The sequence below is a fragment of the Nerophis lumbriciformis genome, linkage group LG05, assembly GCF_033978685.3.
Source record: "Nerophis lumbriciformis linkage group LG05, RoL_Nlum_v2.1, whole genome shotgun sequence".
NCBI lineage: Eukaryota > Metazoa > Chordata > Actinopteri > Syngnathiformes > Syngnathidae > Nerophis > Nerophis lumbriciformis.
This window is the reverse complement of record NC_084552.2, coordinates 14,844,855-14,871,279: the sequence shown is the minus strand read 5'-3', so window position 1 is coordinate 14,871,279 and position 26,425 is coordinate 14,844,855. Positions and strand designations below refer to the sequence as shown.

The 26,425-nt window shown below is 41.5% G+C and overlaps 1 protein-coding gene across 3 annotated transcripts in view; it reads right to left on the bottom strand.

Moving 5' to 3' along the window:
* Nucleotides 1-2,174: 2,174 nt before the first annotated feature.
* Nucleotides 2,175-26,425, bottom strand: part of nfyba (nuclear transcription factor Y, beta a) — a 30,931-nt gene continuing 6,680 nt past the window's right edge. For 2 of the 3 annotated variants that reach the window (XM_061961237.2, XM_061961236.1), the window contains exons 2-7: nucleotides 17,485-17,581; nucleotides 14,435-14,565; nucleotides 14,174-14,371; nucleotides 7,502-7,571; nucleotides 7,298-7,377; nucleotides 2,175-2,285 (exon numbers count right to left, since the gene is read on the bottom strand). In XM_061961237.2, coding sequence (XP_061817221.1) covers nucleotides 2,253-2,285; nucleotides 7,298-7,377; nucleotides 7,502-7,571; nucleotides 14,174-14,371; nucleotides 14,435-14,565; nucleotides 17,485-17,581 — 609 coding nt within the window. In that variant the 3' untranslated portion in view covers nucleotides 2,175-2,252. The remainder of the gene's footprint in view (nucleotides 2,286-7,297; nucleotides 7,378-7,501; nucleotides 7,572-14,173; nucleotides 14,372-14,434; nucleotides 14,566-17,484; nucleotides 17,582-26,425) is intronic. The other variant, XM_061961238.1, reaches the window with a different exon arrangement.

The following is a 26,425-nucleotide window of genomic DNA, read 5'->3' as shown; positions in this document are numbered from 1 at the left end:
TATGTGTGTGTGTGTATATATATATATATATTAGAGATGCGCGGTTTGCGGGCACAACCGCGGAGTCCGCGGATTATCCGCGAATCGGGCGGATGAAATTTTAAAAAATTAGATTTTATCAGCGGGTCGGGTCGGGTCGGGTCGGGCGATTGAAATTTTAAAAAATTAGATTTTAAATAGATTCAGGCGGGTGGCAGTTAAACCAATTCGGAAATATATATACATAGTTAAATGTTGTTACCCACATACGAAAAACGAGCAGGCACCTGCTGCATATGCCACAACAGAAGAAAAAAAAAAAAGAGATGGACACTTTTACTGAGCGGAGAAGGCCCCCGACGCCTCGCCGGGGTCCGGGACCGAGGCCCCTTCCCCCGAGAGGGCCCCACCGGGAGCCATAGCTGAGGCGATCCGCGAGAAGGGCCCGACGCACGTCCAGGGTCACCACCGCACCGACACCCCGCCTCGTCCGCTTTCGCCGCGGCCGGCGTCACGCGCAGCAGGTAAGCAGCTTACCTGCCCGCCACCCCCGTGGCCGGGGGCTCGTAACAGGGGTCACTCCGCGCACTCCGCCCGCGCAGCTTACCTGCCCGCCACCCCTGTTGCCGGGGGCGCGTAACAGGGGTCACTCCGCGCGCAGTGCGCTCACGAAAGGGGTGGGGCTCACCCTGGTTGATATAGACAGCAGGACGGTGGCCATGGAAGTTGGAACCCGCTAAGGAGTGTGTAACAACCCACCTGCCGAATCAACTAGCCCTGAAAATGTATGGCGCTGGAGCGTCGGGCCCATATACCCGGCCGTCGCCGGCAGCTAGACGCGCTTGGAGGTGCGCTCAGCGTGGCTCCCATATGATTGCGCACTGGTGTGCGTCTGGGTCGTGACAGCGTAGCACGCGAATGCTGCATTGGATCAGTCTCTTTTCTTTAACAGGCAAAAGCTTTATAACCTCACTAATGCCTTGCATCGTCTATATTAGATATATAACAACGGGCGGGTGCGGGCGGATGCGGTTCTGATCAAATGTTAGATCGGGTGGATTGCGGATGGTTGACGACTTTCTGATGCGGTTGCGGATTAAATAATTGCCTATCCGCGCATCTCTAATGTATATATATATACATATATATATGTATGTGTATGTATATATGTGTGTATATATATATATATATATATATAATGTGTATGTATATGTGTGTGTGTGTATATATATATATACATACACACATTTTATATATATATATATATATGTGTGTATGTATATATACATACACATTATATATATATATATGTGTATATATCTTTTTTTTTTAAAGCAAGTATCTATTAAATTGTACACTGTAAAAAAAAACAGATTTCACGGTAACATTTACAGTGGTTTATATAGCATATTAAATATAAAAAACACTCCATCCATCCATCTTCTTCCGCTTATCCGAGGTCGGGTTGCGGGGGCAGCAGCCTAAGCAGAGAAGCCCCGACTTTCCTCTCCCCAGCCACTTCGTCCAGCTCCTCCCCGGGGGACCCCGAGGCGTTCCCAGGCCAGCCGGGAGACATAGTCTTCCCCGTGGCCTCCTACCAGTCGGAAGTGCCCTAAACACCTCCCTAGGGAGGCGTTCGGGTGGCATCCTGACCAGATGACCGAACCACCTCATCTGGCTCCTCTCCATGTGGAGGAGCAGCGGCTTTACTTTGAGCTCCTCCCGGATGACAGAGCTTCTCACCCTATCTCTAAGGGAGAGCCGCGCCACCCGGCGAAGGAAACTCATTTCGGCCGCATTTGTTCCAAACATAAATCATCATAACTGTGTTGGAGAGCTGCACCCTAAATCTGCATAAAAGACAGCAGCCTGAGTTTCACAGATTATTTTAATGCTATAAATAAAACTGTTGTGGACATGTTAATTCCAATGACATCGGCACATGACAAGTGGAGAATTTACAAAAGAGCTGGCATCACACAAACATCATGGAACTGGGAAAAGTGGCTAAAGTAAGCCAAAAGAGCAAAGGCGTTAACATTATTCATTATGATGCACAAAAAGATTCAAATGAAAGATGGTTGAGATGATTTGTACCATAAACTACAAACTAGACTTTCTACAACACAGCTCATGATTGGTCTGTACATCAAGGTGCAGCAGATGCTACCAAACAACCCCCCCCCCCCCACCCCCCCAAACACCCCCACCCCGCACACCTTTCCTCTCACTGGCGAGCACGGGCCACTTGTTGCAGCTGGAGGAGAAACTTGTCAGGAGAACTGGATCTGCTGCACGTTAGGAATCTGCAGCACAGGCAGAATCATACACCATTAACATATTTCATAACTTCACATATATACACCATTAACATATTTCATAACTTCACATATATACACCATTAACATATTTCATAACTGGACATATACGTCATTAACATATTTCATAACTTCAAATATATACACCATTAACATATTTGGTGGCAGCGGGGCTGTATATTGTAGCGTCCCGGAAGAGTTAGTTCTGCAAAGGATTCTGGGTATTTGTTCTGTTGTGTTACGGTGCGGATGTTCTCCCGAAATTCATCAATTGAATTGAAAGTCATTCTTGTTTGGTATGGGTTCACAGTGTGCCGTATATTTCTAACAGTGTTAAGGTTGTTTATACGGCCACCCTCAGTGTAACCTGTATCTCTGTTGATCAAGTGTGCGTTGCATTCACGTGTGTGTGCGTACAGAAGCCGCACATATCTTGAGACTGGGCGGGCACGTTGTTAGAATGGATGAAAAGCGGACGTGACGACAGCTTGTAGAGGACGTTAAAGGCAGTGCCTTTAAGGCACGCCCCCAAGACTGTGGTCCGGGTGGACTACGAGATATAATGACTGATGAACACCTTCGTTCGATAATGAAGGTTGCCTCAGCTCAAAGCTTGAGCCCCGACATTAATGAACTAGCATTCAAGAAAAGATGGCAGGTATCTGGCTTGGCACATCAGATTAGATCAGTGTGTTGCAAACTGAGCGGTTTAAAGTCCTGAATGGTTGGTTTATTTATTGTTATTTTATTTTCAAATTTATTAGCCTGTGGAAAAAGTTAATGTTGATATTTACCTTAAGAAGGCTGCAAATAGAAAAGAGGCATTAAATTTTTATTTAAATTGTATTTGATATGCCATTGATATTTATTTTTATTATTATTGTTATTTGAAACTGGATTTTGCATGTCACTATAAAGTTATATAAGCCTTGCTTGTTCAATATTCAAAGCAAAACTTGTTTGGGTCCCTATTAGAAGGTTAATTTGTTCAACCTTGGCTTTGTTCAGTTTTAAATGTTGGCCCACTCTGTATTTGAGTTTGACACCCCTGTTCTAGAAACATAAGCGGCAGCTCAGCTCGCTCGCAGTCCTTGAGGTGAAGGCTAATTAGCTTTTAGCGTAACGTTAGCTCATTTTGCGGTGTATGTGCGTGCGTGCGTGTGTGTTACGGACAGCAAAGCCCTGTCTGTCTGAGAGAAAGACAAGCATTATTGACCTATAGTTAACAACTAAGTTATTTCCCTTTACCTTTTTCTGTGTTGAAGCAGCAAAAAATGACATTATGTTAAATGAAGAGTTTCTGTCTCTGATAGTTGATATAATAATGTAACTGCATCATAAAGCCTACATGAACTCCATGGTGTTCAGAGATGAATAGTCTCTCCTATTGCTATTGTACTATTTTTTCAGCTATAGTTACATTAATCATTAGGAATGTAGCAGCCTAGTTTTGAATGGCAGGGTCCCTGCTATCACGTTGACAAAAATATAACCTTTACATAATAAAAATCAACTACAGGCTTCCCAAATGCTGTAATAAATTAAGCATGATGAGTTGAGCATATGTCAACATGTGGCCCCACTTTTAACTCTTTTTTTTCAAAAGCTTATTGCAAACGCTTACTTACAGTAAGTCATTAATTTGACTTAGTAAGTCATAATGATGACATACTTAGTATCTCAGGTAACTAGGACTGTTTTGTTTTTACTTTACGGAAAAAATATCGAGATATATATTGTATATCGCCATTCAGCAAATGGAGCAGAAAACACAACCAAAAATGTTAGGCTTCTTCACGCAACGAAGCCGGCCTACTTCACCACAGTCTGTAGTCCCCCCCGCCCCCCCAGGCTGTGGTGGCAGCGACGAGGTGGACACGTGATGGCGACAGGCCGAGTTACACCAATCCTTACACCCACCCACTCCCATCCCCGGTCTGTCCGCCGGAGAGACACCACCTTAACTAACACATTTTCTGGGGGAAACACTGAACATATTTCATAACTTGACATATATACACCATTAACATATTTCATAACTTGACATATATACACCATTAACATATTTCATAACTGGACATATATACGTCATTAACATATTTCATAACTTGACATATATACACCATTAACATATTTCATAACTTGCCATATATACACTATTAACATAGTTCATAACTTGACATATATAAAGCATTAACATATTTCATAACTTGACATATATACACTATTAACATATTTCATAACTTGACATTAACATATTTCATAACTGGACATATATACGTCATTAACATATTTCCTAAGTTGACATATATACACCATTAACATATTTCATAACTTGACATGTATACACCATTAACATATTTCATAACTGGACATATATACACCATTAACATATTTCATAACTTGACATATATACACCATTAACATATTTCATAACTTGACATATAGATATCATTAACATTAGAGATGTCCGATAATATCGGCCTACCGATATTATCGGCCGATAAAGGCTTTAAAATGTAATATCGGAAATTATCGGTATCGTTTTTTTTTTAATTATCGGTATCGTTTTTTTTGTTGGTTATTTTTGTTTTTGTTTTATTAAATCAACATAAAAAACACAAGATACACTTACAATTAGTGCACCAACCCAAAAAACCTTCCTCCCCCATTCACACTCATTCACACAAAAGGGTTGTTTCTTTCTGTTATTAATATTCTGGTTCCTACATTATATATCAATATATATCAATACAGTCTGCAAGGGATACAGTCCGTAAGCACACATGGTTGTGCGTGCTGCTGGTCCACTAATAGTACAAACCTTTAACAGTTAATTTTACTCAATTTCATTCATTACTAGTTTCTATGTAACTGTTTTTATATTGTTTTACTTTCTTTTTTATTCAAGAAAATGTTTTTAATTTATTTATCTTATTTTATTAATTTTTTTAAAAAGGACCTTATCTTCACCATACCTGGTTGTCCAAATTAGGCATAATAATGTGTTAATTCCACGACTGTATATATCGGTTGATATCGGTATCGGTAATTAAGATTTGGACAATATCGGAATATCGGCAAAAAGCCATTATCGGACATCCCTAATTAACATATTTATAAATTGACATATATACACCATTAACATATTTCATAACTTGACATGTATAAAGCATTAACATATTTCATAACTTGACATATATACACTATTAACATATTTCATAACTGGACATATATAAAGCATTAACATATTTCATAACTTGACATTAACACATTTCATAACTTGACATTAACATATTTCATTACTTGACATATATACACTATTAACATATTTCATAACTTGACATTAACATATTTCATAACTGGACATATATACGTCATTAACATATTTCCTAAGTTGACATATATACACCATTAACATATTTCATAACCTGACATTAACATATTTCATAACTGGACATATATACACCATTAACATATTTCATAACTTGACATATATACACACCATTAACATATTTCATAACTGGACATATATACGTCATTAACATATTTCATAACTTGACATATATACACTATTAACATATTTCATAACTTGCCATATATACACTATTAACATAGTTCATAACTTGACATATATACACCATTAACATATTTCATAACTTGACATTAACATATTTTATAACTTGACATATATACACTATTAACATATTTCATAACTTGACATATATACACTATTAACATATTTCATAACTTGACATTAACATATTTCATAACTGGACATATATACGTCATTAACATATTTCCTACGTTGACATATATACACCATTAACATATTTCATAACCTGACATTAACATATTTCATAACTTGACATATATACACCATTAACATATTTCATAACTTGACATATATACACCATTAACATATTTCATAACTGGACATATATACGTCATTAACATTTCATAACTTGACATATATACACCATTAACATATTTCATAACTTGCCATATATACACTATTAACATAGTTCATAACTTGACATATATAAAGCATTAACATATTTCATAACTTGACATATATACACCATTAACATATTTCATAACTGGACATATACACACCATTAACATATTTCATAACTTGACATATGTACACCATTAACATATTTCATAACTTGACATATATACACCATTAACATATTTCATAACTTGACATATATACACCATTAACATATTTCATAACTTGACATATATACACTATTAACATATTTCATAACTTGACATATATACACTATTAACATATTTCATAACTTGACATATATACACCATTAACATATTTCATAACTTGACATATATACACCATTAACATATTTCATAACTTGACATTAACATATTTCATAACTTGACATATATACACCATTAACATATTTCATAACTTGACATATATATACCATTAACATATTTCATAACTGGACATTAACATATTTCATAACTGGACATATATACGTCATTAATATATTTCATAACTTGACATTAACATATTTCCTAAGTTGACATATATACGTCATTAACATATTTCATAGCTGGACATATATACACTATTAACATATTTCATAACTTGACATTAACATATTTCCTAAGTTGACATATATACATCATTAACATATTTCATAGCTGGACATATATACACTATTAACATATTTCATAACTTGACATCAACATATTCCATAACTTTACATACATGTTCCTATTAAGATAGTTAATAATTTTACAAACAAGCTGCCATTAACATATTTAATCATCCCATGGAGGCAAAGAACTGCTTTTAAGCATTGACACTTGTGGCTGTAGGCAACCTCCTAGTGTAGTTGAGTGTTGTACCTGTGTGAGTGTATTAATGCTGATTGAGCAGTTTACAAATACATTGTTTGTGCTTACAATACACTTGTCACTTGCACTTCCTCACACACCCCAGATCATGAATAAAGCATGCACTTGTTATGTACCTGTTGGTATGAGGTGGTGTACACCATCACGTTCTGCTGCTGGCCATCGGCAGTGATAATTCCTGCAGGAAGAGGGTTAGCTGCAGAGGGGAGGACAGTTTTTAGACCTTGTGTGCCAAGGCATATAGTGCAAGACCGAGGCATATGGTACAAGACCGAGGCATCTGGTGCAAGACCGAGGCACACAGTACAAGACCAACTCACTGAAGCTGTCGTCTGTGAGCTCCTCTCCAAGGCCGTCCGTCACAGGCATCCCTTTTTCCCCTTTCATTGCCTAGTAGGGGAAATAATACAGAATTGTTATTGCAGCATATTATGCTACTGTGCAGGGAGAATACAAAAAATGTACATTTCTGCCTTCTAGAAAGATTACCTGGAATGAACGGCTGTAGATGACCACCTTGCATCCCGTAGGACAGTGTTTCTTAACATTGCTGGGCCGCCAATAAATACTGGGTGTGTTTCTCACTTGTAATTCCCTTTTCCACCACTTATGGCAGCCATGACAATATCAAACAAACAGAAGAAGGCTGGAACTAACGTCCATCTAGGGCTGGGTGATATATCGAATATACTCGATTAGGGATGTCCGATACAGGCCGATATTATCGGGCCTGCCGATATTATTGGCCGATAAATGCGTCAAAATGTAATATCGGAATTTATCGGTATCGGGTTTTTTTTGTTTGTTTTTTTATTAAATCAACATAAAAAACACAAGATACACTTACAATTAGTGCACCAACCCAAAAAACCTCCCTCCCCCATTCACACAAAAGGGTTGTTTCTTTCTGTTATTAATATTCTGGTTCCTACATTATATATCAATATATATCAATACAGTCTGCAAGGGATACAGTCCGTAAGCACACATGATTGTGCGTGCTGCTGGTCCACTAATAGTACTAACCTTTGACAGTTGATTTTACTCATTTTCATTAATTACTAGTTTCTATGTAACTGTTTTTATATTGTTTTACTTTCTTTTTTTTCAAGAAAATGTTTTTAATTAATTTATCTTATTTTATTAATTTTTTTAAAAAGTACCTTATCTTCACCATACCTGGTTGTCCAAATCAGGCATAATAATGTGTTAATTCCACGACTGTATATATCGGTTGATATCAGTATCGGTTGATATCGGTATCGGTAATTAAAGAGTTGGACAATATCGGATATCGGCAAAAAGCCATTATCGAACATCCCTGTACTCGATATATCGCGGGTTTATCCCTATGCGATGTAGAAAATAGTGAGTATTCGAGTATACGTACCAGTTTTACTAGATAATAGGGGTGTAACGGTACGTGTATTTGTATTGAACCGTTTCGGTACGGGGGTTTCGGTTCGGTTCGGAGGTGTACACCTGCTAGCAACGACCGGGCTAGGACAACATGTAAAAGCCAGAGCTGGAAGACCCTCCTGCCTCGTTAAGATCCCCCGTTTGGGAACACTTTGGCTGCGCGATACAACATTGGAGGTTGTTCAGCAGCTGCTTCTGACAACACGTCAAACATGTGTTGCACCTTTCCTGCTTCCGGCTCCCAGACCGTAGTCGAGGAGCACAGGGGAGGCACTCCTCCAGGGCCGATGTATTCTTGGGGGCAACACCCTTCACTCTACCCGGCAGCGGGTCTCCACAGCTCCGGACTCCAGGGTAAATGAGGAAATCGTGGCTTTATTGAGGTCTTGCACACAGCCAATCCAACAAAACACTAGCCACTCCCCGCACTCACCCTACCGCTCCCTCACCTCGCTTGCCCACACACTCACCTCACATGCTGTCACATATTAAAGGGCCACACACACACATACGCTACTCTCATAACACATGCTAACCCCTTTGAAGTGTCACCACCGCATTCAAGCTGCCTCTCCTCGGCGAGTCAGGCAGGGCTAAAGCAATAACAAATCTATGGTGGAAGAACAATGAGCCCATATATCCTTACTGCCAAGTTAGCCAGTCTGGGGGGGGGGAAAGAAAAGTTAATCTGAGGCTGAGTTGACTTGAAACTAGGGTTGTCCCGATCCAATATTTGGATTGGATCGGCCGTCGATATTTGCCAAAAAATGCGTATCGGCAAGGCGTGGGAAAATGCCGATCCAGATCCGTGTTTTCCAACGCACCGATTGAAATAATACATTCCACTTTTCTGCTGCTCCCTAATTTCCGTTCCGCATTTTCCTAACCGTTAAGACGGCCATATGAATTAAAAGTTACCGGTAAAAATGCAAGCTGTCTCTGTGCGATATAGAAAATGACTATATTGTGATATTCGAGTATACGTTCTCACGCAGTTGCTTTTAGCTGCGGGCATTACACTACATGCTCTTCTCACTCTTTCCTGTCTCTCCTTCTCACAGACAGCAAGCGCACCTTCTTACACACGTCACATACTGTCACGTCATACGTCACATACGTATACGCCCTCTCCCAGCAGACAGGTAGCAGCATGGCTAACGTTAGCTGTGATGCTAGCGTAGCCGGGCGAGGTAATACGAATGAAGGAAGAATTAATTAATTCCCCCAAAAAACAGCAGGGGGTCCATCGTCTGGCGGTGGTTTGGCTTCAAGTGGGAATATGTCGAACAGACAACCGTAATTTGTCAAGTGTGGAGCAAAAGCGTTGCTATAAAAAGTAGCATTACTGCTAATATGTAGCATCATTTGAAAAGTCCCCTGCTAGAGAATGAAGAGTGCTTACTCCGCATGTCAACATCTCCATTCGGTGCCACACGCCCACACCATCAAAATGCAGAGGCAAACATTTCCACATCAACACCGTATGAAAAAAATTGTGATTTTTTTTTTTTAGTTGTGATTTCCTTCTCTGCATGAAAGTTTAAAAGTAGCATATATTAATGCAGTATGAAGAAGAATGTTTTAATGTAGACACATACAATCATCATACTGCTGTGATTATATGCATCAAGTGTTCATTCAAGGCTAAGGCAAAATATCCACATACCGGTATATATCGTGTATCGCGATATGGCCTTAAAATATCGCGATATTAAAAAAAGGCCATATCGCCCAGCCCTAGTTCAATAATGCCATTTCTGTTTGTCATGTATAATTTTGTCTATTTTGTGTTTATCCTTGAATAAACAGGTCAGTTTCTTGTTACAAACCATTGTGTATTATTCAAACTCACCTAATTCAGCTGGCTAGTTGTTATCAAAAGTACTAAAACCTTTTTCAACATGAATCTGACAACTAAGTAGGCTAAATAACTTTAAACTTTAATACATGCTCGGATAGGCCAGTATCGGTATCGGATCGGAAGTGCAAAAACCTGGATCGGGACATCCTTACTTGAAACTGTTTAATGTTGCACTTTTTATATGTAGGAGAAAAGTTTTGTCATTTTATTTAATCTGAGCAACAACTTGAGGCAGTTAAATGTTGACTAACGTGGACCCTGACTTAAACAAGTTGAAAAACTTATTGGGGTGTTACCATTTAGTCAATTGTACGGAATATGTACTGTACTGTGCAATCTACTAATAAAAGTCTCAATCAATCAATCAAAAAAAGCACTTTATATGTAGAAAGGTTTTGTTAAGAAACCATTCTGAGCCTTATCTTATTTCGTTTTTATTTTATATACCGTATTTTCCGCACTATTAGCCGCACCTAAAAACCACAAATTTACTCAAAAGCTGACAGTGCGGCTTATAACCCGGTGCGCTTTATATATGGATTAATATTAAGATTCATTTTCATAAAGTTTAGGTCTCGCAACTACGGTAAACAGCCGCCATCTTTTTTCCCCGTAGAAGAGGAAGCGCTTCTTCTTCTACGCAAGCAACCGCCAAGGTAAGCACCCGCCCCCATAGAACAGGAAGCGCTTCTTCTTCTACTGTAAGCAACCACCCGCCCCCGTAGAAGAAGAAGAAGCGCGCGGATATTACGTTTCATTTCCTTTGTGTGTTTACATCTGTAAAGACCACAAAATGGCTCCTAATAAGCGACAGGTTTCCGGTTCATGAAAAGACGCAATCTCTCCATCCGCACACGGACTACTATTTCACAGCAACTGCCTAAAGACTTTCAAGAAAAGCTGGCTACTTTCCGTGCATATTGTAAAAACAAGATAGCTGAAAAAAAGATCCGGCCAGAGAACATTATCAACATGGACGAGGTTCCACTGACTTTTGATATTCCTGTGAACCGCACTGTGGATACAACGGGAGCACGTACGGTGAATATTCGCACCACAGGGAATGAGAAGTCATCCTTCACTGTGGTTCTAGCTTGCCATGCTAATGCCAGAAACTTCCACCCATGGTGATATTCAAAAGGAAGACCTTGCCAAAAGAGACCTTTCCAGCCGGCGTCATCATAAAAGCTAACTCGAAGGGATGGATGGATGAAGAAAAGGTGAGCGAGTGGTTAAGGGAAGTTTACGCGAAGAGGCCGGGTGGCTTTTTTCACGCAGCTCCGTCCATGTTGATATACGACTCCATGCGCGCCCACATCACGCTGGTTTTTAATATATTATTAAAGTTTGACTGACCTATCTGACTGTTTTTTTTACATTCCCTTTAGCGCAGTTAGATGCGGCTTATAACACGGGGCGGCTTATAGGTGGACAAAGTTTTGAAATATGCCGTTCATTGAAGGCGCGGCTTATAACCCAGGGCGGCTTGGTGGACAAAGTTTTGAAATATGCCGTTCATTGAAGGCGCGGCTTATAACCCAGGGCGGCTTATGGTGCGGAAAATACTGTATGTTGACCACATTAACCCTGGCAATGGACCCTGTGTGTATATGTATGTTATGCCATTGTTTACAAATTTGGTAAATAACCAAAAAATGTATATTTTGTTGTTTTCTTACTGTACCGAAAATGAACCAAATCGTGACCTCTAAACAGAGGTACGTACCGAACCGAAATTTTTGTGTACCGTTACACCCCTACTAGATAGAAGTGTTTTTATTCATGTTTTCGGTGTGGTTACAGCACGAGGCGAATGAAAACAGTTTTGCTCAATTAAAGGCCTACTGAAACCCACTACTACCGACCACGCAGTCTGATAGTTTATATATCAATGATGAAATCTTAACATTGCAACACATGCCAATACGGCCGGGTTAGCTTACTAAAGTGCAATTTTAAATTTTGCGCGAAATATCCTGCTCAAAACGTCTTGGTATGATGACGTCTGCACGTGACGTCACGGATTGTAGAGGACATTTTGGGACAGCATGGTGGCCAGCTATTAAGTCGTCTGTTTTCATCGCAAAATTCCACAGTATTCTGGACATCTGTGTTGGTGAATCTTTTGCAATTTGTTCAATGAACAATGCAAAGAAGCAAAGAAGAAAGCTGTAGGTGGGAAGCGGTGTATTGCGGGCGGCTGCAACAACACAAACACGGCCGGTGTTTCATTGTTTACATTCCCGAAAGATGACAGTCAAGCTTTACCATTGACCTGTGGAGAACTGGGACAACAGAGACTCTTACCAGGAGGACTTTGAGTTGGATAGGCAGACGCGGTACCGTGAGTACGCATGCAGCTGCGGCTTCCAAACATTTGATCATTTGCCCGTACGTGCGTGCCGCTATGTGCATGTCACGTACGTAACTTTGGGGAAATATATGTGCTGTATGAACTTTGGGGAGGTGAACGGTACTTTGGGCTGTGGGATTGAGTGTGTTGTGCAGGTGTTTGAGTTGTATTGGCGGGTTATATGGACGGGAGGGGGGAGGTGTTTGTTATGCGGGATTCATTTGTGGCATATTAAATATAAGCCTGGTTGTGTTGTGGCTAATAGAGTATATATATGTCTTGTGTTTATTTACTGTTTTAGTCATTCCCAGCTGAATATCAGGTCCCACCCGCCTCTCACAGCATCTTCCCTATCTGAATCGCTCCCACTGCCCTCTAGTCCTTCACTCCCACTTTCCTCATCCACGAATCTTTCATCCTCGCTCAAATTAATGGGGAAATTGTCGCTTTCTCGGTCCGAATCGCTCTCGCTGCTGGTGGCCATGATTGTAAACAATGTGCAGATGTGAGGAGCTCCACAACCTGTGACGTCACGCGCATATCGTCTGCTACTTCCGGTACAGGCAAGGCTTTTTTATCAACGATCAAAAGTTGCGAACTTTATCGTTGATGTTCTCTACTAAATCCTTTCAGCAAAAATATGGGAATATCGCGAAATGATCAAGTATGACACATAGAATGGACCTGCTATCCCCGTTTAAATAAGAAAATCGCATTTCAGTAGGCCTTTATGTCTGTCCTCCTTAAAGCGTCAACAAACATTACAATAACTGAACAGGGTTGACAAACATTTTGGCGCTTGTCGCCACCTGTCACTCACTGTTGCATTGCAGAATCATACAGTCCAGATGGGATTTGATTTTGTGCGCGGCATAGACTTGCCGAGTGCGGAGGACGCGTGAGCAATGCGCAATTGCGCAGGCACGCACCTTAGAGCGAACATTGTTTACGGGTACCTTCCTTTGCAGTGTATTTGATTAGTATTAATTTTGTAATCAGCCTGACCTAAGCCTTGATAATCATCTCTGTGATTAACGCATGTTTTCACATCATTTGACATGGTTTATCCTGTTAAACTGTAAGTCGCTTCAATATAATTATTGAGTATGATTAAGAGTAAGGCAACTAATTGAGTGTTACTTGTGGAGCAGTTGGGCTCCAGGCGACAAAGGTTAAGCAGCCCTGCCATAGGACATCTTGCCAAGTGCCAAGACATAATGACATCACAAAAAAGCACAATTGCTGTCATGCTGCTCCACCTAGTGGCAGCCTTGGTGAATTACACTTCCATGTATTACAAACGAGGCGCCAGTTTCTTTCTAGAAGGGAGAACGTGCGTTACGGCTTTTGCCGGCTCACCTCTCGGAACTTCTGCAGGTAGAGCTTGAGCGGCTCCACGTACATGTCGAAGCCCAGCGTGGACATGGCGAACAGGATGTCCTCGCCGTTGATGGTCTTGCGCTTCTCCTGGTGGCAGCGCTCGCTCGCCTCGCTGGTGATGAAGCTGATGAACTCGCTCACGCACTCCTGCACGCACTCCTTAGCGTCTTTGGCGATCTGCGGGCAAACAGGCCTATGCTTGCTGAGCCTGTAGAAGACTTGTCTACGGGACTGACAAACCTTTCCGGTTTGTGGGACAGCGTTCTTCATGATGCGAGCCACATTAGCGATGGGGAGATAGATGTCCTGCTCCCTGTAGTTGTCCTTTGAGCCCCCTTCCTCATGATCGTTCATACCTTCGTCAGCATCGTCTGGAAAAACCGTCATATAGTGTGAATATACATGTATTCATTTTTGTGCTTCTACAAACCCCGTTTCCATATGAGTTGGGAAATTGTGTTAGATGTAAATATAAACGGAATACAATTATTTGCAAATCCTTTTCAACCCATATTCAATTGAATGCACTACAAAGACAAGATATTTGATGTTCAAACTCATAAACTTTATTTTTTCTTTGCAAATAATTAACTTAGAATTTCATGGCTGCAACACGTGACAAAGTAGTTGGGAAAGGGCATGTTCACCACTGTGTTACATGGCCTTTCCTTTTAACAACACTCAGTAAACGTTTGGGAACTGAGACACATTTTTTAAGCTTCTCAGGTGGAATTATTTCCTATTCTTGCTTGATGTACAGCTTAAGTTGTTCAACAGTCCGGGGGTCTCCGTTGTGCTATTTTAGGCTTCATAATGCGCCACACATTTTCAATGGGAGACAGGTCTGGACTACAGGCAGGCCAGTCTAGTACCCGCACTCTTTTACTATGAAGCCACGTTGATGTAACACGCTGCTTGGCATTGTCTTGCTGAAATAAGCAGGGGCGCACATGGTAACGTTGCTTGGATGGCAACATATGTTGCTCCAAAACCTGTATGTACCTTTCAGCATTAATGGCGCCTTCACAGATGTGTAAGTTATCCATGTCTTGGGCACTAATACACCCCCATACCATCACAGATGCTGTCTTTTCAACTTTGCACCTATAACAATCCGGATGGTTCTTTTCCTCTTTGGTCCGGAGGACACGACGTCCACAGTTTCCAAAAACAATTTTAAATGTGGACTCGTCAGACCACAGAACACTTTTCCACTTTGCATCAGTCCATCTTAGATGAGCTCAGGCCCAGCGAATCCGACGGCGTTTCTGGGTGTTATTGATAAACGGTTTTCGCCTTGCACAGGAGAGTTTTAACTTGCACTTACAGATGTAGCGACCAACTGTAGTTACTGACAGTGGGTTTCTGAAGTGTTCCTGAGCCCATGTGGTGATATCCTTTACACACTGATGTCGCTTGCTGATGCAGTACAGCCTGAGGGATCGAAGGTCACGGGCTTAGCTGCTTAGGTGCAGTGATTTCTCCAGATTCTCTGAACCCTTTGATGATATTTATAGTTTGTACTATTTGATATGCAGCTCATTTTTATGTGACACTTATTGAAATATCTTGTGTGTCATGCACAAAAGTGCACTTATAGCTTGTTTTAAAATGTCTCTGAAAATCTTGCACTTTCTGTTTTGGAAATGACATGAATGTTTGTGCCACTGCTTAGTAACTGTTTAATAAATACAGTTTGGCTAAATTGACTTAGTTGTGATTTCCCTCTCTGCATGAAAGTTTAAAATGAGCATATATCAATGCAGTATGAAGAAGAATGTTTTAATGTAGACACATAGAATCATCATAGTGCTGTGATTATATGTATCAAGTGTTCATTCAAGGCTAAGGCAAAAATATCGAGATATATATTGTGTATCGCGATATGGCCTAAAAATATCGAGATATTGGCCCTACTTCCAACTATGCGAGCAGATCTGGGGCGGTTCTCCATCAACTACGTCCATTCAATTTGGAATAGAAACATCAGATATTGACACAAGCTCTCACAGGAGTTGGGATTCTCCATTCACCCTTGACAGCCTAGTCACAGACAAAGATATGCCGAATGATGTACAAGAGCAGCAAGATTCCAATGGGAGCAATCCACAATCTTCTGTGGTAAAAGATACTTCAGGTATGTGGGCGCTAACTTCGTTGCTAGGAAGTAATATTGTTCAAAGGCAGATACTGTAGATGGGGCATCAAAACACTACTAATCATGGCAGACTTGAAGAGAAACAACAGACATAATAAAACAATCACTTACTGTACAATGTCTGCTCTCACCGCAATAAAGACTGCTGGGATGTTTATATCTTCTCCTTAACATGATCAATTAATTGTAATCCTCACAAAGAGTTAAAAATAAGTGCCTACTATATTCTACTATCCAGGTGAGAGGCATGATTTAGAATCTAGAATAAACTTTCACCAACTCAGACGCGATGCAGCAGCTCAACAAGTCTATATAGCAGCATAAGCGCGTTAGCTCTCTGTGATCACGGCACAACTAAAAGTAGTTCCTCTGCATTAGCACTGATAATAAAATAGCTAACACTTGTTAATATTCAGGTCACCACATGTAATTGGAGTATTGTTGGCACTTTTTTGGATGTTTTTAAGAGGACTTTTGAGGCAAAATGGATTACACCCATTAGCACCATTGCTATCCATATAGAACAATGCAACAAAATAATAATAATAATAACAATACATATGTGTTCTTGTCTCACATACGACTTGTGAATGATGGGCAACATTTAGTACAGTTCCCCTTTAAATGTGTTTTTTAAAAGGTAACTTAAACAGGAAGTGGTTTAATTGCATCATGTGCCGGTGAAAAAGAGTGCTGCAGCTATAATTCCAGCAGAGGGTGCTGTCTCCAAATCAATTCACTCAACATTCTCCAGCAGGAAGATGCTTCGACAAAATGTGACGTTTTACTGCATCTTTTCAAGTGTAAAGTTGAATATAACATGCCTGGGATTGTTTCTGTAAGTGGGAAAAAAAATCATTTTGAATGTGTTTAATAGCTAAGAGGCATATTAAAGGGGTTAAAGTATTATTTTTAGGGATTTATATGGGTGCATCTGATTTTTTTTTTGCCTTTGATTGTAAATCTACTGTACAATATTGGTGTAGGAGTAACAATCAGCCACCAGATGTCAGTATTTCCCTTTTATGGCTACAAAGAACCATAAAGAGACAAGAGGTTTTGTAGTAATGCAATATCTCATGTGCGCTCTTTGTTATTTTAAGATAGTAAAAAAACAAAAGCAAGAGCATACCATCACCATCTTGCTGGAGCACGTAGTGTGTGGATGGTATATACTCCCCAGCGATGCCCAGCTGGGAGGCGTCGGTAGTGGAACCGTCCCCGTCCATCTGGGACAAGAAATCATCACACATCTTCAGTTAAAGACACACACAACATATCTAATTTGGCGTCTAATTGCCACTTGGATGACAAACTGTTGCTGGGCTTACCAGTCATGTGACTGGTTTGGGTAAGTCCAATAAAATATCTCTCTCGTCAAAATAGTAAACAGAATATTTCAAGGAAAATAATTACTTTTAATCCAGGTTTTGTGTTTTTAAAGGTGGAACACAACTATTTAGGCAAGAGTTTGTGGTACTTTTGGTAACATATTTGATTTTATGCACTTAAAAAGTACGATGGTATTACATTTTCAGTATAAACATGCATTAAAATACTTCAATGAATCAAACATGTAGGTATGTGTGTATTGGCCACTGGCTGGATCTCCGCAGTGCTGACTAAGCGTTGCACTCTTGAGTAGCGTCAATGTTTTTGCTTATGCACTTGGTGCGCACGTTTTGACACATCATGCGCCTCGACTCTGTCCACCAAACGTTTTACACTGTGCGTGAATGCACAAAGGTGCGCTTTGTTGATGTTATTGATTTGTTGGACTGCTAATCAGGCATATCAATGCTAACATGCTATTTCGGCTAGCTGTATGTACATATTGCATCATTATGCCTCAATTTATAGGTATATTTGAGCTAATTTAATACCCTTTACTTGTATCCTCTTTGTATATCATTTAGTTTTGCATGTCTCATGACACATTATCTGTATGTAATAATGGTTGCATTTCAGATAGTTGTTTGTGTGCCACATTGTTCCAAACCACAGCAAACATTACCTAGCTTGCCAAAGATTGTAATAAATCTATTAAAAGAAGACAACCTGTCGTTTCCTTTAAAGGGGAACATTATCACCAGACCTATGTAAGCGTCAATATATACCTTGATGTTGCAGAAAAAAGACCTTTTTTTTTTTTTTAACCGATTTCCGAACTCTAAATGGGTGAATTTTGGCGAATTAAACGCCTTTCTATTATTCGCTCTCGGAGCGATGACGTCACAACGTGACATCACATCGAGAAGCAATCCGCCATTTTCTCAAACACATTACAAACACCGAGTCAAATCAGCTCTGTTATTTTCCGTTTTTTCGACTGTTTTCCGTACCTTGGAGACATCATGCCTCGTTGGTGTGTTCTCGGAGGGTGTAACAACACGAACAGGGACGGATTGAAGTTGCACCAGTGGCCCAAAGATGCGAAAGTGGCAAGAAATTGGACGTTTGTTCCGCACACTTTACCGACGAAAGCTATGCTACGACAGAGATGGCAAGAATGTGTGGATATCCTGCGACACTCAAAGCAGATGCATTTCCAACTGGACTGGACAGATCAGCTTTCAGGAAAAGATAGCGGATGAGGGTATGTCTACAGAATATATTAATTGATGAAAACTGGGCTGTCTGCACTTTCAAAGTGCATGTTGTTGCCAAATGTATTTCATATGCTGTAAACCTAGTTCATAGTTGTTAGTTTCCTTTAATGCCAAACAAACACATACCAATCGTTGGTTAGAAGGCGATCGCCGAATTCGTCCTCGCTTTCTCCCGTGTCGCTGGCTGTCGTGTCGTTTTTGTCGGTTTCGCTTGCATACGGTTCAAACCGATATGGCTCAATAGCTTCAGTTTCTTCTTCAATTTCGTTTTCGCTACCTGCCTCCACACTACAACCATCCGTTTCAATACATTCGTAATCTGTTGAATCGCTTAAACCGCTGAAATCCGAGTCTGAATACGAGCTAATGTCGCTATACCTTGCTGTTCTATCCGCCATGTTTGTTTGTATTGGCATCACTGTGTGACGTCACAGGAAAATGGACGGGTGTATATAACTATGGTTACAATCAGGCTTTTTTTAGGGATATTGCGTGATGGGTAAAATTTTGAAAAAAACTTCGAAAAATAAAATAAGCCACTGGGAACTGATTTTTAATGGTTTTAACCCTTCTGAAATTGTGATAATGTTCCCCTTTAACTTGGACACACACATCTATACCTTTGGCCATTAAAAGCCAGTCATTTCCAGGAGTTATCTCACTTTCTGAGTAGCCTCTGATTTACTAATGGTTTCTAATGTTGTAAAAATGTGTAGACTAAATTTCAACATTTCTGTCAAGGACGATTTGCTTCAGTCTGCGACACAGTCATTTTGATAGTAGGCTATTATAGCTAATATAGACACTTACGTCATGTGTTGCTTTCATTATAACACTTACAGTATATACGGCTTTTAATTTTTTGCGGCTCCAGACAGATTTGTGTTTTGTATTTTTGGTCCAATATGGCTCGTTCAACGTTTTGGGTTGCCGGCCCCTGCCCCATACCAACCTTTTAAAAATGTCATATGACATTTTGAAAGTCTGATTCACCAAAAACCGTCACAACTAAAATCTTGAGCCCCTTTGACCTTGCATGGAAGCAATGTTCCCTCTAATTTTTCATGTGTGTGAGCAAACGCACAAACTCCCTGAGCATGTGAGCAACATCAGACGTGCACACTGTGGCCACATCAGCGTCACACCTGTCCCAAACCTGACATCATAACAATTTAAATGTTTTATTAAAATAATTTTCTGACATAAGTCATTTTGCCCTCTTACAATGACAATAACAAAAAAACATGTTTTTCATGACCTATGTGCTAGTATTGTATGTCTGGCTGCGGGTCCTGCCTTTAAAAGAAATGTTACCCCGTTCAGAGATTACATTTAGTTCCTGTAACTTTCTGTCTGTAAAATACATCTTTTTATTAGCATTTATGAAATCTAGTGACAATATTTCATGAATAATATCCTTAGATTAACATTCTTAATAAATGGCAGTAAAATAAGCACACATCTGATTGTGGAGTTAAGTGTTACAACCTGGCATTTACACATTGTGTGGCGTTGGGGTTGTCCCACTTTTTGTGTGGCCATAAACGCAGCACTGGCTAAGTGCCATGAGTGCTTGTGTTGGTGCAGGTGAGACAGAGCGAGCGGCTTCTGTTGAAACGACGGATTATAACGTTGGTTTAAGCCTGGTTTGTATGGCAGAAAATTACCAGTTTTTATAGATAAAAGTTTTTTTTACTCAAGTTTTTGGTGTGGTTACAAACAGTTTTGCTCAATAAAGTGATTGATGGAATTCCTGTCCGTGAAGTGTCTCGACAGACGATAATTGACCTGTGTTGACAAAGATTGTTTTATTCATTGGGGCCACTCTTGTTGTCACCTGTCTCTCACAGAGTTGCATTGCAAAATCATACAGAGTAGACTGTAATGTGTTTATTTCGTTTAGAGTTCAGATGGGATTTTTGATTTCCTGCGCGGCATTAATTTGCTGTGCGCAGAGGATGCGTGAGCAGTGCGCAATTGCGCAGGCGCGCACCTTAGAGGGAACGTTGCATGGAAGAGGTTAGTACTGAAAATGTTATGGCAGTGGTTTACATTTCAGGATCAAACTTCATATTTATCACAGACAAATGACACTTATATCACTGCAGTCATCTTTACAAGACCTGTCTGGTCTCACGTAAATCCACAGTTGGCTTTAACGCTCTTTTTATGTCTTTTTACGCATTGAAATCAGAAAGTAGTGATGGGTCCGGCAACACCGATGCATCGGCGCATGCGTCGAGCCTGTGTCGGTGCGCGTACTGCTTTTAGAAAGTCACGTGACCGATCATGAGCTGTTTTGGTCATGTGACCGATACGCGAACTGTGTCGCACTGACGCCTCCTCTGTGCCCTGTGAGCGGGTCTTTTCTACAGCCGGAGAAATAATAACTAAGAAGAGACGACTGAAGTGTTGATATCAACCAAACCTAACCCCCCCCCTCTATATCCCACACCCCGGATTGTAAATAATGTAAATAATTCAATGTATATACTCTGATGATTAACTTGTGTGATGACTGTATTATGATGTTAGTATATATCTGTATCATGAATCAATTTAAGTGGACCCCGACTTAAACAAGTTGAAAAACTTATTGGGGTGTTACCATTTAGTGGTCAATTGTACGGAATATGTACTTCACTGTGCAATCTACTAATAAAAGTCTCAATCAATCAATGAAAGAAATCGTCTAAAATTGAATACGTTGGAAAAACTGTTTTTTTTTAAATAAAAATGTGTAAAAAAATTAATTTAAAAAAATCCCAGTCCACAAGCATCCTCATTCTCAACACATTCTCTTAGATTTCCATGTTATGATACATGTTCACATTTTTTATTGACTGTATCTAAAAAAGATAAAAATATATTTTTATTTAAATGAAGATATGAAATAATCCTAAATGAAATACAATGACTTGGTTTATATTATTGTATATACTCATAAAATCAGTGTCAGTTGAGTCGGTCCATAGGTTGCCTGTAGGGATTTTTAATGTCCAGCAGATGTCAGTATTTAGTGACACAGTATCAGTACAGTTTTGCAATGTGTCGAAACGCTTCATGACGCCTCATCAACCCATCACTATCAGAAAGGACGCGCATTTCCGGAAGTCCGAGCGTCCCCAGGACGCTGATTTTATTTTATTTTTTACCAACCCTGCCTTTTCCGGGTCAAAACTCCAGTCTTCTTGTTTGTTTTATTATTGATTATCGCTTTCTGCCTGTTTAGTTTTGCTTATATTTGACAAGTCAAATTTCCGTCCCCGTTTATTGCGTTTTTATTGGTCGTCTTCAAAGTAATGAGCTTTCCAGTACAATTTCTTGAATTTTGATTCGCCGAAGGTTTTATCAATCACAAATACTGCCTCCGTTTCTTTTTGACAAAAAGGGGGGAAAACAAACCAACAAAAAAACATTAAAGGGGAACATTATCACCAGACCTATGTAAGCGTCAATATATACCTTGATGTTGCAGAAAAAAGACCATATATTTTTTTTAACCGATTTCCGAACTCTAAATGGGTGAATTTTGGCGAATTAAACGCCTTTCTATTATTCGCTCTCGGAGCGATGACGTCACACTTTCGTTGGTGTGTTGTCGGAGGGTGTAACAACACGAACAGGGACGGATTCAAGTTGCACCAGTGGCCCAAAGATGCGAAAGTGGCAAGAAATTGGATGAAATTTGTTCAAAATACGAGGGTGTGGGGAAAGCCGACGAAATGGTCAGTCGTTTGTTCCGCACACTTTACCGACGAAAGCTATGCTACGACAGAGATGGCAAGAATGTGTGGATATCCTGCGACACTCAAAGCAGATGCATTTCCAACGATAAAGTCAAAGAAATCTGCCGCCAGACCCCCATTGAATCTGCCGGAGTGTGTGAGCAATTCAGGGACAACGGACCTCGGTAGCACAGCAAGCAATGGCGGCAGTTTGTTCCCGCAGACGAGCGAGCTAAACCCCCTGGATGTCTTGGCTCACACCGTCCCTTATGCCACCGAAGATGATCAAGAGAAGAATATCGACCCTAGCTTCCCTGGCCTGCTGACATCAACTCCAAAACTGGACAGATCAGCTTTCAGGAAAAGAGAGCGGATGAGGGTATGTCTACAGAATATATTAATTGATGAAAACTTTATTCATTACTCGCGGTTTTACGTAAATTATTATACATAAACTGTGTTTACCAATAATTTAGCTTAAAAACATTTATTTTTTTCAATCATTCGAGTACATTCGGGTAGTCTTGTGTAATGCAGTATTTTTGTCAGGCTTGTCCCTGACAGTTTGACTGTGTTTTAGTTTTTTCTCTGTGTTTGTCTTAGTTTCCTGAGTGTCTCCCTGGATGCTGCTTCCCCTCAGCTGTGGCTGATTGGCACCTGGCCACACCTGGTGTCAATCAGCCAGCTACTATTTAAACCTGCCTTCTCCTCCAGTCATTGCTGGATCATTGTCATCACTACCTGATTGTCATTGTAGTGTCTACCAGTCCTTGTCGCTGTCGTCATAGCGGTAAGCTGTTCCTTATAGCTATTTACGGTTGGTTTCTCCTAGCTTCTTGTTTTCCTGTTAGCCGTTTGCTATTTCCAGTTTTTCTGTTTTCTGGTTCCTGTTTCCATTTTGCCTGTTCCTAGTTTGTGTTTTTACTTTATTTCGAACATTAAATCATGTTTTCCCGTATAACGCCTTCAGCCTTCTCTGCATCTTGGGGTTCGCGTCCTACAAACTCTGACATAATGATCCAGCCTAGTACGAACCTCGCGGAGATTTCCTTGGCGGAGAGACTAAACAAAGCTTTATCGTTGATGGCCGAATCAAAAAAAAGCTTTGCCTCTTTTTGCAATCCCTCCCACCCATCCCTGTCCTGTGTTGGTTTCTCGTGGGACGTCTTGGATCCGTCCCTTGAGGGGGGGGCTATGAGTAGGTGTGCAGCTGGGGACGCACAGCTACTCCTCACCCCAGTGGGTCTGCAACAGACGGCGCCATCCTCTCCGGTGGGCCGGCAGACGCCACCATGCAGTCCGGTGGGCCGGCAGACGCCACCATGCAGTCCGGTGGGCCGGCAGACGCCACCATGCAGTCCGGTGGGCCGGCAGACGCCACCATGCAGTCCGGTGGGCCGGCAGACGCCACCATGCACTCCGGTGGGCCGGCAGACGCCACCATGCACTCCGGTGGGTCTACAACCTACGGCACCACCATCCTCTCCGGTGGGCCAGCAGCAGACGGCGCCACCATCCTCTCCGGTGGGCCAGCAGCAGACGGCACCACCATCCTCCTCTCCGGTGGGCCAGCAGCAGACGGCGCCACCATCCTCCTCTCCGGTGGGCCAGCAGCAGAGGGCGCCACCATCCTCCTCTCCGGTGGGCCAGCAGCAGAGGGCGCCACCATCCTCCTCTCCGGTGGGCCAGCAGCAGAGGGCGCCACCATCCTCTTCTCCGGTGGGCCAGCAGCAGAGGGCGCCACCATGCACTCCGGTGGGCCAGCAGAGGGCGCCACCACCATCCTCCCCGGTGGGCCAGCAGAGGGCGCCACCACCATCCTCCCCGGTGGGCCAGCAGAGGGCACCACCACCATCCTCCCCGGTGGGCCAGCAGAGGGCGCCACCACCATCCTCCCCGGTGGGCCAGCAGAGGGCGCCACCACCATCCTCCCCGGTGGGCCAGCAGAGGGCGCCACCACCATCCTCCCCGGTGGGCCAGCAGAGGGCGCCACCACCATCCTCCCCGGTGGGCCAGCAGAGGGCGCCACCACCATCCTCTCCGGTGGGCCAGCAGAGGGCGCCACCACCATCGTCTCCGGTGGGTCCTCCCACGCCGGCGGTCGAGCCGCCTCGCCAATTGCGGCGGCGTTCAACTCGCCGTCGCCACCTAACTCTTCCTCGCTGGTTGCGGGGACACTTGGCCTGGTGGCCCACCTCCTTGTCCTCCCTCCACCCTCCCGTGACTTTGGACTTTTTTTGGGGGGGGGGGTTCTAGAACGTCTGGTATCCGTTATAGGAAGGGGGGCTACTGTCAGGCTTGTCCCTGACAGTTTGACTGTGTTTTAGTTTTTTCTCTGTGTTTGTCTTAGTTTCCTGAGTGTCTCCCTGGATGCTGCTTCCCCTCAGCTGTGGCTGATTGGCACCTGGCCACACCTGGTGTCAATCAGCCAGCTACTATTTAAACCTGCCTTCTCCTCCAGTCATTGCTGGATCATTGTCATCACTACCTGATTGTCATTGTAGTGTCTACCTGTCCTTGTCGCTGTCGTCATAGCGGTAAGCTGTTCCTTATAGCTATTTACGGTTGGTTTCTCCTAGCTTCTTGTTTTCCTGTTAGCCAGATCCTGTTAGCCGTTTGCTATTTCCAGTTTTTCTGTTTTCTGGTTCCTGTTTCCATTTTGCCTGTTCCTAGTTTGTGTTTTTACTTTATTTCGAACATTAAATCATGTTTTCCCGTATAACGCCTTCCGCCTTCTCTGCATCTTGGGGTTCGCGTCCTACAAACTCTGACAATTTTGTGTCTATTTAGGTATGGTTAACCTGAGTGTTGAAATCGTGGAAAAATATATGTTCTTAGCGCGCCTGAAATGGGCTGTCTGCACTCTCAAAGTGCATGTTGTTGCCAAATGTATTTCATATGCCGTAAACCTAGTTCATAGTTGTTAGTAATTATCTTATCAGACAGTGTTAAGCCGCTGAAATCCGAGTCTGAATCCGAGCTAATGTCGCTATGTCGCCATGTTTGTTTGTATTGGCATCACTGTGTGACGTCACAGGAAAATGGACGGGTGTATATAACGATGGTTAAAATCAGGCACTTTCAAGCTTTTTTTAGGGATATTGCGTGATGGGTAAAATTTTGAAAAAAACTTCGAAAAATAAAATAAGCCACTGGGAACTGATTTTTAATGGTTTTAACCCTTCTGAAATTGTGATAATGTTCCCCTTTAAAAAAAACATTTGAATTGACGGATAGATCTGAGGTTGATGTAGACTCTAGAGCAGAGGTCGGGAACCTTTTTGGCTGAGAGAGCCATGAAAGCCAAATATTTTAAAATGTACTTTTGTAAGAGCCGTATAAAAAATGTTAACACTGAATACAACTAAATGCGTGCATTTTTAAGTAAGACCAACATTTTTAGAGTATAATAAGTTTCTTATTATTTTTATTAACAGTGTTATTCTGAAGCTAACCAACAATACATAAAATACTTCTTACCATTAACGCGACTTCTGGTGCTGCATGATTTTGCTGATGGCTTTGTAGTCTGGTTGATATGTGGTTATTTTTAACACTGATTATCAGCGGAATTATTAATGAATTATCGTGTTAAGCAATGTCAGGTAAGATATATCTGAGAGCCAGATGCAGTCATCAAAAGAGCCACATGTGTCTCGAGAGCCATAGGTTCCCTACCCCTGCTCTAGAGAATTAAGCGTTAAATACGTAATGTTTGTATGCCCTGGCCCACGAT